General features: G+C 44.5%; 1 protein-coding gene across 3 annotated transcripts in view; it reads left to right on the top strand.

Annotated features, from left to right (window-relative positions):
- Window positions 1-20,018, top strand: part of MCTP2 (multiple C2 and transmembrane domain containing 2) — a 172,715-nt gene that overhangs the window by 16,730 nt on the left and 135,967 nt on the right. For all 3 annotated transcript variants that reach the window (XM_090028968.1, XM_090028966.1, XM_090028969.1), the window contains exons 2-3: window positions 15,179-15,295; window positions 18,659-19,195. In XM_090028968.1, coding sequence (XP_089885094.1) covers window positions 15,281-15,295; window positions 18,659-19,195 — 552 coding nt within the window. In that variant the 5' untranslated portion in view covers window positions 15,179-15,280. The remainder of the gene's footprint in view (window positions 1-15,178; window positions 15,296-18,658; window positions 19,196-20,018) is intronic.

Genomic DNA, 20,018 nt, shown 5'->3' with positions numbered 1-20,018 from the left:
TGTTTTGTGTTATCCAAACTACTGTAGCTCATCAGCAAATGCTACAGGACAAAAATAGGGGAGTCATGGTGGGTATTGTATTGGGTATACTTTGAGTGTTTTTTTTCTGCTTTGATTAGATCCCCCCCCCCCCCCCGGAAGTGTTGCCTAGTTCTTCCATGCTGGCTTCTTCTTGGACACATTATTCCTGATTTTTCTTTTTTTTTTTTTTTTCCCTTTTCATTGCTGCAGGGAACACACAGCTCCTATTGAAATCCTATCACATTAAGACAGGATTCAGAATGCGAATACTGCTATAGTGCCATAACAGCAGTTAGTATCACATGTGTAGTCATTATTGATCTGTTGGGAATTGAAGAAAAATTGCATATTAATTTAAGCAGTACTGACATTGACAAAATACATGTCCGCAGTCAAAAAAGTGTGCTGAAATAAAATACTTGCTTTTGACAGTTTTATAATCTGAAGGTTGGAAATACATGTATGGTGGCTGCAAATAGATCCTCTGAATTCAGCAGCCAAGCATTGACTCGTTCTCACTGGAAAAAAGGCCCCTTCTCTCTCTCTCGGTATTTACTTCGATCTTCTTGCATATCTTTTTTTCCCCCGGTAGTCTCCCAAAATCCCTATTTAACTTCTGCCTGTACTTCTTTTTTTCTTCTTCTGTTTTTTTGGGACTCTTCCCCCTTCCCTCCGTCCCCATTTTAACATTACTCAGTTTCATGGCTACAGACTGGTTGGAAATAGAATAGTATTCTGACTGGAGAGGTTTTAAAATGACAACGCAATAAATAACTGATAGGGAGATGTATGTAACATTTAGTAAAGATTAGATTATCTTAGGGCTTGATCATTTATCTTTACTAAATGTTTCCAAACAACATCATCAGTAAGCATTTGGATTTTTCGGTCTGTTTTCAATGTAGTGTTTTAGTTGAGTGTAAATGTCTTAACCTAACTTCCCCTATTTTAGAAATGACCCATGCAGAAAACAGTACATACAATATAATATAAGTATTGAGAAAAGTCAGGGGTCTCCTACAGAAGATTGATCTTGGAAGCTGGAGTCCCCTCAAGAATATGGGTTTAATATTCTGCAAAATGAAGGTAAGTATGTATGTATGTATATATTCATATGAGTCTGCATAGCTTCAAAAAAGGCTGAGGATTTATCATTCATGGGTCGCATCTACACATGCACTCTACTGCGGAGTAGATTAATTTGCTGTGCAGTAAAGCATTGCTGTCTACACATGCACTACTATAAGGTCACATTAGACTAATTTACTCTGCTATCAGCTGTGCCCAGATTATTTTACTTTGGTGCAAATTGCACCTGAGTAAATTTAGTGGCATAAACTGCATATGTAGATATGTCCACAGAGTCGCTGGTTGTTGGTTGTGTGCTCTGTCCGCCAGATCACGGTGTCTAGGCACAGAGCACACTGCAATAGTGATGAAAGCTGGCCTGTACGGCAGGTTGCTTAGTGCAGTTTATCGATCTGTTGAAGGCTTGGTTGGATTATAAATTACAGTAACATATGGCCATACTTGCTTTGTGATGCTGATTGCAGAGATCCTGTTCATAGCTAATGAGCCTGTTTAAGAAAATCACAGCGCATGGGTTTTTACAGATCTCTTGCTTAGCTGTCCTTTTTGTCGTACTGTATGACTTTGGAGGTGAGCTGCTTTGCAGAGTCAGGAATAATTTGCATATAGGCATACATTCTGGGCTTTATTTTCACACGAGGAAATGTAATGCTTTTGAAAGGTATCAGCTTTGTTGGTTTGCAGTTGAGGGCAGGGATTCCTAACCATGCTTATGAGCACTATTGCCATGAGCAGCAGGTGAGAGGGGGCAAGACTTAGCTGTGCATATTCCAGGGGAAGCTGTTCTGGGTCTTCCATGTATGAGTCTCCAGCACAGGGATGTGCAGTTCTTTAGTTTGGAGAGCCACTTTGAGAGTTTTGGTGAGCTGTTGCGGGCCGGGTCAGCACCACTCACCCCCCTCCCCTCCCCCCAGCCCATACCAGCTCACCAAAATTCCCTAAGTGGTAGATAACTATACTGGTCTGGGAGGGAAGGGTCTCCACGGAGATTGGCCCAGGTCTCCTGCAGGCAGGGTGAACTCAGCTGGGCAGTTGTGATGAGGCCATGGGTAGGCAAGGGACAGTGTCCAGGAGTGGGACAACCAGGGCTGGGACTGGGGCCAAGATTATGAGGTCGTGTGAGCACCAGGTTGGAGCCTGAAGCAGAGCCATGATCTGCTTCTCGCACTGTCACCGTCCTGCAACACCTGCCCCTGCTTGCCTGTCCTCTTGGACGCCACTCGAGCGTGCCTGCTTGTGGGGGTCCCGGGCTGGTCTCCATGGAGACCCCACCTACCTGTCTGCCCACTCCATCCAGCACCCCGACAATGGGCAGTGAGGCCGGGTCTGGTGACGGTGACAACAGTGGCAGCCAGAAGGAGCCACTGTCAGGGCGGCTGGGAAGTGGAGTCCGGCTACCACGCTGCCCCAGCCCTGCTGTGCTCTCAGGGGCAGCAGGACCAACTGCCCAAGCCATAGCTCAGGCTGCCCCCCACACCTGGGCTGGGCAGGGCCAAGGGACTTGCCTTGGGCCAGCTAAAATCTGTTGGTGGGCTGGATTCGGCCTGCAGGCTGCATTTTGTCCATCCCTGCTCTGGCACCATTTTGTTCCTTTGGTTTGTGACCCCTCCACTGTTCCTGATAAGACTTGATAATCCACCACAAACTCCTGGCCTTCCCTAGTCTTTCTCCAAAAGCTCCAGTCCCACTCATAGTTCTGCTTCAGTCTCCATGCATCTCCTCTGCTTTCTCACCTTCCTGTCCCTCCCTGCCTTCCCCTCCCTCTTCCTCTCCTTGTGCCTATTGAATGCTTGCCATATTTTCTGGGGGTGCTGCACACACCTGGGAGCTGGGAGCCTGTGCCAAGAGGGAGCAGAAGGGGAAAGCACAGAGGCTGCCAACTCCGACTCAACAGGTGATGCGTTGACTGAGTGGTGAACAGGAGGACCATCTGCATCTCAATACCCTCTGCTTTCCGAGAACCTCACTGAGAATGTGACATTCATCTGGGGCTTCAGGGATGTGAGGTAGGGTTTGCATGCACGTATGCCACAGGACTCATGAGACGCTTGGCAAGTCTGATTGTGTGGTTTCTTTGTATGGGATGATAGGATCTGAATACGCAGTCTGATGTGAGCCCTGAAGTTAGGTAAACAGTACAAAACGGATAGTGCTGTCTGGCTTATACCACTACAATCAGGAGACACGTTTTTCCTACCCTCTGGTGTGGGGGGAGCAGACTGGGTGGTGAGAAAGTATATATGGCAACACGTTTTCTCTTGTTTTAGAATGAACTGCAAGAAGTGAAAGTTTCTCTCCCCAGGTCAGAGGCAGGTGCATATTCTTTCATTAACTTTCACTACCAGTTGCTATTTTGAGGTGCCTGTAGCACTTGGTTCTTGCTTGTTGTTCCTGTCTGCTGGTACGTGCAATGAAAAATAAATGCTCCAGATTGCGTCATGGATTCTCCAAGGAGTTCGAGCTTCTTCCTTCCTCTTCCTTGTCCAAACCGCAGAGAATGTGTGCGCGTTTCACACACTTCTGAAGCACGCAGCTTGCTATTCATAAACTTAAAAGAAAAAAAAAAGACCCCAGGGCCTAAATAGCCAGGGCTCTGTGGAGGATTTGAGTAGAACAAAGACATAAGAATCAATCGTATTCTTGCGTTACCTGTGAGAGTTGCCTGGAATAACCATGTTTTTTGTTAAGATTAGTATTTGTTCTCCATGTCGTTCCTATTACAGCATTCTTCTGTAGATCTGTTTCTGATGACGTGAACAGGCGGAAGACCTGTTTCTCTTGCTCATATGATTTTCATTCAAGCACCGAAGCATGTACAGATTCTCTTTTGAGAAACTTTTGACTTGCAACATGCTAACTCAGTGAGAGGGGTGTGAGCCAAACACAAAGGGAATAGTCCACATGATTTAACGTTCTTTCCTTTTCCCACCACTTTCCTGGCTACAGGATCCCAGCATGCTTTTCTTGCTACATATACATGTACAAAGAGAAAGCTTTGACTGAAACGGCAGGAGTGATTGGGAAAGGCACAGCGCTGTTGTTCAGCTGGAAGTTGGCCAAGATGCTTACGCCCATCCTGCTGTACAAAGTCCCATGGAGCATTTTATGTCCATGCATAGCTAGAATTTGAGCAGCACCCTGCACCTGCAGCTGCCCTGTCATAGCAGCCTAAGGCACTTGCTCAATATTAATTCACAGAGATACCTGAGTTAGCTCTCGACAAGCCATCCTGGGTATTGGCAGTAACCTAGCTGTAGTTGCAGTGAGTTTGGATTTCTCATGAGAAGCAGCCTGCAGTGAAGACCCCCGCATCAAGAAAAGAGTAAGCATTGCTTGGAGCAATGAAGTATTTATTTTAGGTCTTCTGTCCACTAAGCTTAGCTTATGAGATCACCGAACGAAAGATCTATGGTTGCAGACCCATCTAAATCAATGTTTCATGTTAGCATCAATCTGTTTGGTGCAGGAAGTAAAAATGATTGGAGGAGGCAGTAGTCCATTGGATGAAATCCTTTGGGAGAAGGCAGGGTAGATTTGCACTTTATAGTTAACTACATCAGAGATGCATACATCCTTAGCCCATTGGAATCTGCAGTCTGTGATTTCTTTCTGAACTTCATGTATAAGTGGCATTGGCTTTGCATACTTAAGGATAAACTGAAAAACATGAATGCAAATAGAGGCCACCCTTGTTTTGTTGTAAGTGTATTTGCATACTCTTTTTGATTGGGGTAAATGATCATAAAGATATTAGGCTCTCAAACAGGGTGGTAAAATAAAAGCATACAAGGCTTTTTGTCTCAAAATTGCTTTGCTGGGAGCAATAATGGTTTCTAGTAGACTGAAGTTGTGTAAGCAGTGATGGGAAAAGCCTGGTGTGATTAATGTCGTCTGTTTAGTTTATAACCCCCCTTACCACCCGGTTGTTCTGCAGCCAGTTCATGGCAAATGCTGTTTAAAGTGGATTTGCCATTATTGTATTAGAAACCACCCTGCTTACACAAGTCCACCCTCCTAGTGTAGACAGGCCACTGTTTGCATGCATGTAACTTCTTGTTTGAAAATGATGTAAGTAGAGCTGATGCAGTGTTCTTTATTTCAATTAAAGGACTCTGTTGGGACATCTAGGTTAGCGTTACTGATGGCAGAACCAGGGATACATATCCTGTTCAACTGAAGCCTAAGGTACTCCAGCATTCATAATGAGGGAGGTGGAAGGTTGTACTTACTTACGTGCCATTCTGTGCTATCCTGTCTGATCCATTGTTAAGACAGATGTGAATAAAGAATATATCTCTAATAGCCTCTATTTGGCACTAAGTCATAGAGAAGTAGGGCTGGAAGGGACCTCAGGGGTCATTAGTCCCGTGGTTCTCAACCTTTTTTTGTACCAGGACCCATTTGTAAACATCGATGGCCACTCCCAATCCAGTGCTGCTCACTCCCGACCCGCTGCCTCTAGTCCCAGCCCCCCAGTGTGTGAGGCAAGGGGTGGACATGTGGGGTGTGGAGGGGGGAGCATGGTGGGGATCAAGCAGCCTCTTGCAGGCTGGAACTTTGCCAACCTGCAAGGGAAACGCCGCGGTTTCCCACATTTTTCTCCATTAAAGGAGAAGCCATTTTGTTGATCCATTCTTAAAGTTTGTTCACAACCCTTTCATATATTCTTGCAACCCACTTCTGGATTGTGACCCATGGGTTGAGAAACACTGATCTAGCCCAACCCCTTGTCTGAGGCAGGATCACCCCTATCCAAACCATCCCATGCAATCATAGTCTAAACTCTACCCTTTGCCCTGACACAACACAGACCTAACGTCCTAACTTGCCACAGGTGAAGCAGAGGAGCTACAGTAGCCAATGTCCTGTTTCTATAAAATGTTGTCAGTATACACTCGAGAGGTCCTGAGCAGAGGACTCCCTCCTCTCCCCCCCCACTATAGAAGAAGGGGGTCCTGTGCACAGGATATACCAGTCTGGCTAGCTTCGAGCATCGAGGGCAGTGATGGAATTAGGACTAGCTTCCCCGATTTAAGGACAATATGAAGTCCTTCTTTAAATACACGGGGGGTGGGAAAGAAGGTTCTGGGTAATGTGGGGTCCCTGCAGGACACGTTGGGAAATTTGGTCGTCACACCAAACGACAAAGCTAACATGTTTAACGATTTCTTTGCCTCCGTCTTCCTAAGTAGGGACCAGAACAGTCACCTCCCTGCTGGGCCCCCCTCGGGCCCCAGGGGAGGCACAACTGGGCCAAGGGTTAGTGAGGAACTAGTTAGGGAACTTCTGGAGGGACTGGACGTATTCAAGTCAGCTGGTCCGGATGATCTCTACCCTAGAGTTCTAAAGGAATTGGCTGAGGTCATTGCAGGACCCCTGGCACGGCTTTACGAGCACTCGTGGTGCTCTGGTGTGGTGCCGGAGGACTGGAAGAGGGCCAGCGTGGTTTCCATCTTCAAAAAGGGGAAGAAGGAGAACCCAGGAAATCATAGACTAGTTAGTCTTACCTCAATCCTAGGCAAGCTGTTTGAGAAAATTATTCTGGCAGACATCCACAATGGGCCAGCTGGGGACTGCATGCTTAGAGGCAACCAATGTGGGTTCATCAGCAGCATGTCCTGCCAGACCAACCTGGTGGCTTTTTACGATCAGATCACCAAATCATTAGATGCAGGGGTAGCAGTGGACATAGTCTTCCTGGACTTCCAGAAGGGTTTCGACACTGTCTCTCACCCTGTTCTCATCAAGAAACTGGGGGACTGTGGTGTCAACACCCACACAGTCAATTGGGTCGCCAACTGGCTGGAGGGCCGCACCCGGAAGGTGGTAGTGGATGGGTCCTTCTCAACCTGGAGGGATGTGGGCAGTGGGGTTCCTCAGGCCCGCACTGTTCAACATCTTCATCAGTGACTTGGACGAGGGGGTAAAAAGCACCCTGTTCACATTTGCTGATGACACTAAGATGTGGGGGGATGTGGGTACGCTAGAAGGGAGTAACGGACTACAATTGGACCTAGATAGGTTACAAGGGTGGGCGGACAAGAGTAGGATGGGATTCAACGCAGACAAGTGCAAAGTGATGCACCTGGGGAGGAACAATCGGCAGCATACCTACAGGTTGGGGAACTCCCCTCTTGTCAGCACAGAGGCAGAAAAGGATCTTGGAGTCATCATTGACTCTAAGATGAACATGGGCCGGCAGTGTGGGGAGGCAGTAAGGAAGGCCAACTGTACCTTGCCATGCATCCACAGATGCATCTCGAGCAGGTCCAAGGAGGTGATTCTCCCCCTCTATGCGGCACTGGTCAGGCCGCAGTTGGAGTACTGGTCCAGTTCTGGGCGCCGCACTTCAGGAGGGATGTGGACAGCATGGAGAGGGTCCAGAGGAGGGCCACTCGCATGATCAGGGGACAGCAGGGAAGGCCTTATGAGGAGAGGCTACGGGACCTGAACCTGTTCAGCCTCCAGAAGAGAAGGCTGAGGGGGGATCTACTGGCCTGTTACAAACTAGTTGGGGGGGATCAGCAGGCATTGGGGGAGTCTCTGTTCCACCGAGCACCGCCAGGAGTGACCAGGAATAACGGTCACAAGCTGGCAGAGGGTAGATTTAGGTTGGATATCAGGAGGCGCGACTTCACGTTCAGGGCGGCTAGGGTCTGGAACCAGCTTCCAAGAGAAGTGGTGGAGGCTCCTACCCTGGGGTTCTTTAAGAGGAGGCTAGATGAACACCTTGCTGGGGTCGTTTGACCCCAGTACTCTTTCCTGCCATGGCAGGGGGTCGGACTAGATGATCTACTCAGGTCCCTTCCGACCTAGAAACGATGAAACTATGACAATAAGAAGTCCTTTTTCAGATATGTGGGGAAACGGAGGAAAAGCAAGGGCAACGTTGGACCCCTGCTGAACCTGATGGGACAGCTGACAATTGAGGCCCAGGAAAAAGCCAACCTATTAAATGGGTACTTTGCATTGGTCTATCATTAGTCCCATGGGACGCCCATGCCCACCATGGGACATGGTGGTCCGGGTGAGGGAGATCCCCTGCCCTCCATTAATGCTGACCTTGTGAAGGAACACCTTGAGAGGCTGGATACCTTCAAGTCAGCCAGCCCTGACAATCTGCACCCCAGGGTACTCAAGGAGCTGGTGAGCATCATAGCCCAGCCCCTGGCACGGATCTTTGAAAACTCCTGGTGCTCTGGTGTAGTGCCTGAAGACTGGAAGAAGGCCAATGTGCTGCCTATCTTCAAGAAAGGGAGGAAAATGGATCCGGCTAACTATAGGTCCATCAGCCTGACTTCTATCCCAGGGAAGATTTTAGAAAAGTTTATTAAAGAGACCACCCTTAATGGACTGGCCAATGTCAGCATCCTAAGGGATAGCCAGCACGGGTTTGTTGTGGATAGGTCTTGCCTCACCTGGTCGTAGAAAGAAATGAGATTGGTCAAGCATCACCTGGACAAGGGAAAAGAGCTTAATACCAAAAAATGCAAGGTTCTCCACCATGGGAAGAAAAACCTGCAGCATCCTTATAGGCTCGGCAGTGCTACACTGGCTAGCGCTACAGAAGAAAGAGACTTGGGGGTCATCATTGACCACAAGATGAACATGAGCCTGCAATGCGATGCTGCGGCTACTAAAGCAACCAAAACACTGGCTTGCATCCATAGATGCTTCTCAAGCAAATCTCAGGATGGTCATTCTCCCCTTGTACTCGGCTTTGGTGAGGCTGCAGCTGGAGTACTGTGTCCAGTTTTGGGCTCCACAATTCAAAAAGGATGTGGAGAAGCTTGAGAGAGTCCAGAGGAGAGCCACGCGCATGAACAGAGGTCAGGAAAACAGACCTTACAACGACAGGCTGAGAGCCATGGGGCTCTTTAGCCTGGAAAAGCGTAGGCTCGGGTGATCTGATGGCCACCTATAAGTTTATCGGGGTGACCACCAGGATCTGGAGGAGCGTTTGTTCACCAGAGCGCCCCAAGGGATGACGAGGTTGAACGGTTATAAACTACTGCGAGACCGTTTCAGGCTGGATGGACATAAGGAAGAATTTCTTTACTGTCCGAGCCCCCAAGGTCTGGAACAGCCTGCCATCGGAGGTGGTTCAAGCACCTACATTGAACACCTTCAGGAGCAAATTGGATGCTTACCCTGCTGGGATCCTATGACCACAGCTGACTTCCTGCCTTTTGGGTGGGGCCTGGACTCGATGATCTTCCGAGGTCCCTTCCAGCCCTAATGTCTATGAAATCTATGACGATGGGGTAAAATTCCTTCCTGACCTCAAATATGGCAATCAGTCTGACCCTAAGTGGAGGGGCAAGACCCTCTAGCCAGGAATCGCTGGCTTTGCTCCTGGCAGAAGAATTGGTGCATCCCAGCCTTAACTGTAGCCAACACCCAGTGCGTTTGGGGAGGCTTAAAAACACCCTGACATATATAGCAGAAACGTGTGTATTGGGAGGGTGAGGGAAGAGCAACCAGTAAAGCCCGGAAGAAAGGAGAATAGTCATGGTAGAAAATAGGCGTAACTATGCCTAGGTACTCCCCAACCAGTGACTGTCCAACCTCTTCTTGAGCGTCTGCAGTGGTGGAGAGTTCACAACTTCCCTACACAGTCTGTTCCACTGCTTCACTTTTCTTACAACAAAGAAATTGTTTCAGCTATTCAATTTAAATTTATTTTGCAACTTCAAGCAACAAGTTGGTCCGTGCCCTCCTTTCTGCAGCAAGAGAGAAAAAGTGTTTTTTCCCTTTTTTCTTTATGACAGCTTCTCAAGTTTTTGAAGACTGATATCAAACCCCCTATTTAGTGCCTTTCCTGCAAGGTGAACATGCCTAGCTCCTCTAGCCTCTCCTCATATGACTTGCCTTCCGAACCCTTAATAGTTTTTGTTGCCTGCCTCTGTACCTTCTCTAACTTCTCCGTGTCTTTTTTAAAACGTGGAGCCCAGAACTTCATGCGATACTCCAGGGGAGGCCTAATCAGTGTCTAGTAGAGAGGCATTGTAACCTCCTGTGTCTTGCACTTAATGATTCTATTGATGCAGTCCAAAACTGCCTTGGCCTTTTGTGCAGTTACATGACACTACAGACTCCCAAGTCCTTTTCCACAGAGCTACCATCTGGCCAGGTGTCACACATTTTATATTTGTGTGTTTTCGAGGGGTAGCACCTCACATTTGTCCATATTGAACTTCATCTGGTTAGCTCTAGGCCCACTTTCCAATCTGTTGAGATCCTCTGAATTGTTCCTGCATCCTCCAACATGTTCACAGTCCTTCCCAGTATTGTGTCATCTGCAGACTTGCTCAAGAAGCTTTCTATGCCAGCATCCAAATCATTGATAAATATTTGTTGGTCTCTTCCAGATACTAATAAACAGGAATTGTTGCGGCGGAAAAGATATTCACTCAACCGTGCATTTACAGAAGATTGGTATGCAAGTTGATCCCTGATTTTGTACTTTCATGGGATAAACAAGTTGCGTACACAATTAGAAGATTTTTGAAAGTGTAATAGTGGTTTTTGTATTCTCAGTGGCATGCATGTGTACTTTACTGTTTTGAGGGAATTTCTTAAAAGCCTTGCCGGGTAATATTTGAGCATGCTATGTTGTAAGTATATGTGTGATGCTCACTTTATCAGGTAATTCTCTTGAAATGAGGGAGACCCTCACTTAAACTGAACAACAAAAAAAAAGATATTGGGTTCTTGAATAATGATGTGTCACAGCATATATCTCTAGCCCAACTTATTTAGTAACACTTCATTCTTTCTGCAATGCCTGGCTGAGAGTCTCCAAATACTTTGCGTGGTGAATTTAGTTTTAAAATATTTCAGTTGAAAGGTAGATAAGAGAGTTGGTTTACATAGTTTTTCTGGACAGTCAAAGAACCTTTTCACAAACCTCTTATTAAGAGGTTTGCAAGGAAGCTAAATAACCAAGTGACAAACATTAAGAATCAAGTGGAAAGACAAATTTGACTGAAAATACATGATTGATTTTCACCCTTCCCCCACTCTCCTCTGCCTTCATGGGTTAAAGTTAACAGCCGGTTGCCCCGTGTTTTCCTTGTAGGACTGTGAGATGGTAGTTGATCAAACCAAAAGGTAATCAAATGAAGGATTTCATGCTGGAATTGCCCAGGTAAGTAGCAACAATTGTACGAGACACTTATTTTAGTACTAGATAGGCACTGTAGGAGTATCTGACTTGTTGGACGCACAGTCTGGTGACACATGGGGCTGATTACTTTTAAGTTAGTTGTTAGAAGCCACCACTATTTACTAAAAGCACTATTTACTCAAAGTGGGAAAATTTTCCACCATTGAGATCAAACAAAATCAATTAGCCAGCCAAAAAAATTGACATAGTAGTGCTACTGTGTTTCATGAATGGGAAAAGAAATATTATTCATAATTTTATATCAGTTGATGGAAAATCGTGATCTAGAGTACCGTGTTCATTCTCTGTGTGTGTGAGACTGTATATAAAAATAGAGGGGGTATAGATCCAGATAACAACAATTACTGAATCCATTGAAAGACCTCTTCATTTAAGGAAGAGAAAAGATTGGGACTGTTTTAGAGAACGACATGAATCAGAAGGAGTCTGATATGTGTCTATTAAAATAATGACTAGCATAAGGATAAGGTAGTTCTATTTACTAGGCATGTGTGAAGCGGGCCGTATATGATTCAGATTTGGCCTGAATCAGGGACAGGGATTCGATTAGTTGATTCAGATCACTGTCCCTGGTTTGATTCGGCCAAATCTGAAGGTTCGATGCTGATTCAGAGAATCAGCGATTTGGACATAGACACAGCTTTAAAAGTTTTTTCTACATAGCTCGAGGTACCAGCATGGCTTGTGAATGCTGCAATAGTGGGCTGGATGGAGCGTCCCACAGGAGTGCGGGGGGGCCCTCCATGTGCTCAGTGGTGAACCCAGAAGTGGACCGGAAGTACTTCCAGTCCACTTTTGGGTCTGCTGGCGAGCACGTGGGGGTGGGGGTGGGGGGCGCACCCTCTAGGCTTGGCGATTTTTAGCGTGTCCCCCTGGTGGACCCAGAAGTGGGCTGGAAGTGCTTCTGGTCTATTTCTGGGTCTGCTGCCAAGCGTGCTGGGGAGCCCCCCATGCTCCTGTGGGACGCTCCATGTGCCCCAGCATTTCAGCGATCACAAGCCACCTGCTACCTAGAGGTATGTAGGACAAACATTTTAAAGCTGTGTCTGTGTGAATCTCTGAATCTCTCCAAATCCATTTGGGGTGGGGGGGTCCAATTCAATTTGGGGAGATTAAAGGGTCCTCTGATTCGATTAGGATTCGGACATTTAGCCACTGAATCTGGGCCGAATGTCTGCCGAATCAAATCGGGGACCGAAGCTTCGCACAGCCTTACTATTTACCCTTTTTTATAAGTACAAGAACAAGAGGACAGTCAAATAAATTGAAAAGCAACAAAGCTAAATTTGATACCAGAAAAATATTCTTACACGTAAATTAGCCTGTGAAACTCCTTGCTATAATATATCTTTAATGCAAAAAAAGAACAAAAAGGCCATCATTGGACAGAGAATCTGGCACAGTGGATGTTTCATGGGATAAATGTGGTGGCTTAGTATTCAAATAATTTGGAGGTGCTGTTAGTACAAACAGCTGAAATTTGCCTCAAGACAGCAAACATTCAAACATTTTGGACCTGTGGTGAGACAGACATACACAAAGGACAACAGCCATTCCAAGGGTAAGACTGAACTTGTGAGCAAAGGAGAGGTTGTTGCTGTCTTGTTTAAAAGTGGTGATAGTGGTGATGATAAGGTTTATCAGATAAACAGTATGAGTAAAAGTAAAGGGGAAAACAAATTGGAGGAAGTAAAGGTGGGATAAATCCAGTGCGGTTTAGTTTTGAATTTGCTGTGGCTTACAGTAGTCGGTAATTAAGATAAATGTACATATTTATGCCGGAAGGTTGTTAATGACCGGTACAGAGACTTGTAGTGTGATGGTGCTGACTTAATCTCCTTTATTCCTGTTCCCTGACTGCTGTGACCCACATCATCTAGGCTGAAGATCTCTGGCCATTCTGGTGATTTTAGATATTTTTATTGTTGTTGCGAGAAACAGATGAGAAACTATGGGCAGTTACCATCATCGTCGGTTATGTGAATTAGTGAATTTGATACCCAAACTTAGTTTCCCTAAGTTAATGGTGGCCTCTAATACGAGACTATTATTTGCTTTATAAATATGGTGTATGTGTGTGCATGCAGGTTTATGTAGGTGTGTGTCTATGTGTGCAAATGCATGTTTAGTATTCCTTGGAGTATTCTGACATGAGGAAACCCTCCCCAGACACAGTGGTGTCTAGATCAGCATGTCAGATATGGGAGGAGTGCAGTCCCCCCCCCCCCAACTCCCACCCCCGCTTTTTTTTGTAGTACCTCTGTTTTTATTGTGGTTGTATCATCTCGCTCTTTATAGGGTAGGAAGGATGGTGCTCCATCCATACTGTCATAAATGGGTATGATGCCTCTAAGTAAGGATAAGGGCTTATGACCCAAGGGCTTTTAATCTGGGGTTTTGTATTGTACAAATGCTGCCTCCTGGGTTCTGTTCTTTATCACAGGAACCATGCCAAGAAATGCCTCTTGGGTAATGCCTCTTGGGTAACAAAACAATAACAAGCCAACAAGGGGCTATGGTGACTAGTTAGGAAGGCAGGGGAGGAGCATAACAAGAAGGGAATAGAAAACCCTGTTCTTTGAAAGGCCTTGGGAAGCAGATGTTATGAGCTGGTCCTATTGATGTTAACATCTGGTTCTGTTAGGATTAAGTGCATGTGTATAAGGCTAGCAGAAGCAGACAACACTAGAAGGAGACAAATTGTGAAACTCAACTCAGCGGTGGTATTTTATGATATGGTATATTTAGCCTGGTAAATTATGGTTATATAATGCTTTGAAAAGGGGGAGAGAGGTTTCTAAACGGCAACTGTCAACAGAAAGCAGCGGAGTATGAGGGCCTCTGTTTGAACACAGCGCTCGGGCTTGAATATGGACTCTGATTGTGCCATGGACTTCTTCTCTGCATCCTTGTGCAAGTAATTGAGGGCATGCTGTTTTCTTTTTCTCCCTTCCCTGAAGTGCTTGAGTCCAGTTAGATGTGTGGGTACTTAGCAACTTGGAAGTTTTGGCCTACAGTCTCTGTGTACTTCAGTTTCTCAGCTCTGCACACACACTTATTCCTACCTGACAGGGGCATAGTGAGGCCAAATTGATCTGGGCCATGGCTGCATGTGGGTGTTGTACCTGAATGTAACTTTTTGAGTTAGGAGTAGGAATTTATTTTCAATGAAATACTTACACTGGCACAACCTGTGGATACAGCAAGTTATGGTAGCATAAAAAGTACTTTGTACTGGTGTACCTTATTATTGTTTCCATAGTATATAATTATGTAACAAGTACATATATGTACATATATAAGATGTGCTAATTTCTGGGGGGCAGCGGAGGGTGGGGGAGGGTTATACAGTTTTCAGTATACACTGTTATAATTTAAGCAGCATAACATTGTGTGTATCGGCAAGCCCTTGCTATTTGTATGGTGTTGAATCGCTGCAGAGCTGGCCACAAACATGTTAAAGTAATCAAGGAAAGAATTGGTTGTGAAAGTGCTTTAAACCTGTTCCAGTTTAGGAAGCATACGAGCAGCCTGCTTTGCAGGTGAATTGTTTTCTCTTTTGAGTTTAAATGTCTTGTATTTATCTTGGAGCCCAAAGATTGGGCAACTGTTCTACCATGTGTTTGGGTATTGGCCTTTTATGATTAAGTTGAATATTTAACAAGCATTTTCTAGTAAACCCTGCACATATACTTTTTACAAGTTAAAGAGACCACGACTGATTCCCTCAGTATTTCTGTAATTTTTTAGTACTTGCGTATATATACTAAGAAACACTTTTTTGTATATATTCAAAACTGTAAAGATTTCAGCCTGATAGTTTGATCAGCTCTTTTTTCTTAAAGACTGCAGGATGACATGGCTGTATTCTCTTTGCAGAATTATGGTGGTGGTTTCACTGTTCTTTGCAACCAGCTCCTTCTGTACTTTTATGAAGATACTTCTGTCAACAGTGCTGTCTTTTTAAATCGGCTTCTTAAGATGCAGCTACCACAGGTGAATTCATTTTAATTTTTTCCCTCTTTTGCTCCCTTGAGAATGTCTGTCTGCATGTTTAATCCCAAAGGCAACAGTTCTACCCAAAGATGTTCCAAAGCTACAAGGTAGCTTTTCCCCTCCTCCCCTGAAACCTCCGCTGTCCTATCATGGCATTCGATTAGAAAGCACGAACAGAAGGGATTCTTATTATTTGCTTTCTGATTAGTATCATTTTTTTTTTAAAGTTTGGAAAATGTTGATGTGGGCAGGGAGGAAAATAGAAGCAAAAACATAAATATGTAAAAGTATTTAATTGAGTTCTACCCTCTCTGATGTATGTGGCAAACAACCTTTTCCCCCCCCAAGAAATACCCAATAATTTTCTTCGCAATTTATTAAGCTCCCCTTATACCCGGGGACCTTACAATATTCAATATATTTGGACACATTATTTTCTTAGGATGCTGTGGATACATTTTTCCAACACAGTGGCTGTGTCTATATGAGTGGTGGGCTGCACAGTTGTTACTGCACAGTCATTTAGTACTTACATAAGGATTAGCAAGTACTAAATGACTGCTCAGTAACTGGCATTACTGCGCCGTGGCATCCCCGCTCAGTTTTTTTAGATGGCACTGCACAATAGCAACAAGCTAATGTGCGGTAGCTTGTTAGTACTGCCCAGTAGCTTTGCATCACAGTTGGTGTCAGCTAGCACTACTTGCTCTACAGTAGCAATGAGCTTCTGTGCAGTAGCATCTCATGTAGACATGCCCATGGAGTAGTGATGGTTTAATGCTGGCTTGGGTTCTTTGTTTCCATGATGGACCACCCTTAGAGGAAACCGTGTTCCTGCTTGATTACTTTAAAAATAATTTATGTAATGAAAGTAGATCCTCCTAAAAGATCTGCACTGCAAGGGAAATGCTGAGAGACTAGATACTGGTACTGACTTGTCCACTTAGGGATCTAATCCAAAACCTATTGGAGCCAACAGAGACTTTCCAATAGACTTCAACAAGCTGTGGATCAGGTGCTATAACAGACTTACATAAGCAGTGTTTCAAAGCATCTACGCCATTTTCTTGATCTCTTTGCTCACAAACCAAACGTCTGGAGTTGATGGAGCTTTTCTAGCTGGTTTTAAAGTCCGTCCAGGAAGTGTTTATAGGATTGGTTTTGTTTTCCAGAGTTGAATCATTTGGGTAAGAGCCCAAGCTGTGTGTTTAATTCCAAACAATCAGACTTGAATTAAGTGACTTGGCTTCTTACTAGTAATCATTACTTAGTGCCAAGAGGCCACATGTGGGATCATGGCCCAGTTGTGCTAAGCACAACTTGGAGAAAAACAGCGTCTGCCTGTGGAAAAAAACAGTCTCTGCTTGAAGAGCTACATGCAGGAAGAAAGAAATTCTTAGAATATAAAGATATGCCTTCTTCTATCAGTTCATAGAAATCCTAAGGCCAGATCATCTAGTGTGAAATCCTGCATTGTAAAAAGTTAAAGAACCTTACTAAAGGAAGTTTTTTCACCACACCCAGAATTTCTACATGAGCTGTAGCATAGGTTAGAAAGTAATCTGGTATGGATTTTTGTTTATGCAAGCACCATTTTTGTAGGGGTTTTTTTTTTAATCTGCAAAAAACACACAATAGTGTGCCTCAGCTGTCCCTTAGCCTTTCGATATAGTCATTGGCAGATGGCATAGAGGTTCCATAGCAGAAATGAGTCTTGATCAAATAAAAAGAGACCTATGTGAGTGAGAGGTGGTGTGGAAGTATGTTCAAAAAGTCTTGTGGGTTGGAATCACAGTTTGGTCAGGTTGGAAGGGACCTCAAGGGTCTTTTGCTCAAACCCTCTGCATAAATGCAGTGATGCTACTCCTAAATCATTCCTGACCAGTCCAGTCTCTTGAAAACCTTGTGTGTGATTGAAGCTCATGTCACTGACATGTTGGACAATGCAAGGCAAGAGGAAAAGTGATTCGATAAATGCCTCATCCAAAACGCATTAAGATTCTCATTAACTTCAGGCAGCTCTGGATCAAGCTTATCTACACTATATGTATTTTTCTGATTCGGGCTCATTTGATATTCTTGTACTAGCTTGAAACTAGCCAGCCCAGACACTGCTAGTAATATAGCCATAGCACTCTCTTGCAAAACCCATTCAAGTGCCAAGCTTGATTGAGATCTGTGTTGTTGCTAAACTCCCAGCAGTACTTTAGCTGGATAATTTAAACCATTTTAGGGTTATCTACATAAGCTACAATGAGAAAAGTTACCGAATTTCAGACAGAACTTAAGATTCAGCTGGAAAGAACAGAGTTTACAAGGTAGGATGGTGGCATGTTGGTTATTAGGTTATAGATGTGGTAAGTATTCAGCTTGCTTTGTTTAAAAACCCTAGCATTTACTATGTTGGGTCCATTAAGTATGTGGCCTTTTATCTGCAAAAATATCTCATGGCAGAACTAACTGTCAACCTCACAGGTATTTGATACCTATTTGAATTTCCTTCTTCTCAGTGGGCTTGTTTTTACCAACCTATGCTCCCATGAATTGGTATTCAAGTGAATAGTCTCTTTGATGCCCATGGGATGGGTAGCAGGATTAGGCCTTCAGAGGGTATGTGATTGGAGACAGAAGTAGATATCCTACTCTCATTTAGGTCATATCTTGAAAACTCATGTTCTGTGTGTACAGGTACCCCGGCTTTATAACTCTTGATGGCTAAAACTGTCAAAGCGGGCTCCTCCAAAAAATAACTCTGATGTGGGGCTTTCACTGACGGTAGCAAGTATATGGAAAGTAGTTAACTGTGTATGGTTCAGAGTCAGTGTTTCTAGAATATTTTAGGTGGAGGCTCTGGGTAATGTGATTAATGTAACCTACCTGATGAGGAACAGTCCTTGTGTGGTGCTTTACTCGTGGTATGCTGAGCCAGCTAAGGAAATGATGAAAGTTTTAGATAGTTTGGAAAGGAGACACACCAGGTATGATACTAAAATTGCAATTCCTGTCTCCCCCTGTTCCCCCCCATGCCAGCTTTCCATGAGCCAAGTCTCTTTGTTTATAGTGTTCGTTTAGTGGATGCTAAATAGAATAATTCGCCATTTTTGACAGAGAAGGAAACAAATCATCTACCCCTTGCACCTCTTAATAGTGTTTGGTCCATTTCCGAACAATTTTGTCACATCATGGAGTTAAGTACTTTCCTTCCCTGGAAAATCCTCCCTATCTATGCGATTTTATAGAAAATGGTTACTAATGCAATGTTTAGAAAGTCCATTGGAAGTGGCTAGCTGAGACATGAACTGTAGTTCTCAATACGCATTCGTTTTCAAGGCTTGACTTCTATTCTTCCTCCATTTGTTTTAGCCATCCCATGAATCACAGAAATCTTTTGAAAACAGAAGTGCTGGCAACATCCCCATTGCAGCTATGGATTTGGATAAACAGTCCATCTGGGAATCCCTGAAGCAGAAAACAAAGCCCTTGTTACAAAATTTCAGTGGAAAGAAATCCAAAAGAAGCTCTCCCAAAATGGTGGAGAGAAGGAAGAGGCCTTCGCTGGACCGACACATTAGTATTTCTGCGCCCGACATGCTGGATATCGAGTCTTTCGTAGAAGGACATATGTGTTCAGATTCCCACGGGTCGTCCCCCTACATCCCTGGCCATCTTTCCACCAGGGTCACATCTCTCAACAGCAGAAGCACCAGTTTGAAGCAGACAGGAGAGGACTGTCAGTGGAAGCAGCAGGAGGCAATCCACACTGAGGTCAGCATTACTGAAACAGAAACTCAAGTCATTTGTGGCTCAGGATCAGAGGCTAAGCAGAAATCCAACGATGACCTCTTTGAATTGCTACAGACAGCAGAGCTGAGTGATGATCTAACAGAAGAGGTGACTGAGGTAAGGGGCTTTTGGATTATCTGAGATAAATAACCTTGTTAGACTGCAGGCAGCTGCCTAGCCGACTAGGCTGTGGATGGGATGGAGAAGGGCTTATTCACAAGATGCATAAGAAACTCATTTTACTGACCTAAGTTATTTTTTTTATCTTTGACTACGTTTTCTGCTGACACTGAGAATGTGTGGAAAAGTCAGATCAGAGCCAAGGTACCGTTTTCTTGATTTGGCAAGAGTAGGGGACTTGTCACAGGCGACTTTTTGATGACTCTTGAAAGTACAATCCCTTGATTCAAAACAATTTGCAAGCTGCTGAGCTCCAAAATACGGTGTCCTTTGAAACACCCTATAATATTTTCTTTGCTATCATCTTAGAGAAAACACAGCTATTCCCTTCCATCTACCAAAACTCAAATTGAATAATGGGGGTGAGAGGGGAAGGGTAAGTGGGTCAAACTGTCTCTGAAATTGGAGCTAATTGAAATGATGATTTAATGGAGTACAGTGAAGTTGTTTCATTCTGCTCAGAGGTATCCTTCAAGTTTTCATTACAAGATGATTCAGCTGGTTGTGTGCACAAACAAAAAGGCCTGTGACTCTCCCTTTTCAGTGCTCATGAAAAAGAGAGAAGCATCTATTTGTGGTTAGGGATAATGTTGGAAGGGGCCATGTGATCTTTTCAGTGCATCTTAGGTCTGAATTGCAGCACTACCTGCTAATCCTGATTAAAGAGAGGAAATGGAGCAGAATTTTATGGGGGCATGATAATATAGACATGAGGGTGCAAGTAGATCTCGTCGATTGATATTTAATTTGCTCATATACC

This window comes from Crocodylus siamensis, chromosome 15 (assembly GCF_052110815.1).
Source record: "Crocodylus siamensis isolate JL-2025a chromosome 15, ASM5211081v1, whole genome shotgun sequence".
In the NCBI taxonomy this organism is placed as follows: domain Eukaryota; kingdom Metazoa; phylum Chordata; order Crocodylia; family Crocodylidae; genus Crocodylus; species Crocodylus siamensis.
This window is presented reverse-complemented; position numbering and strand designations above follow the sequence as displayed.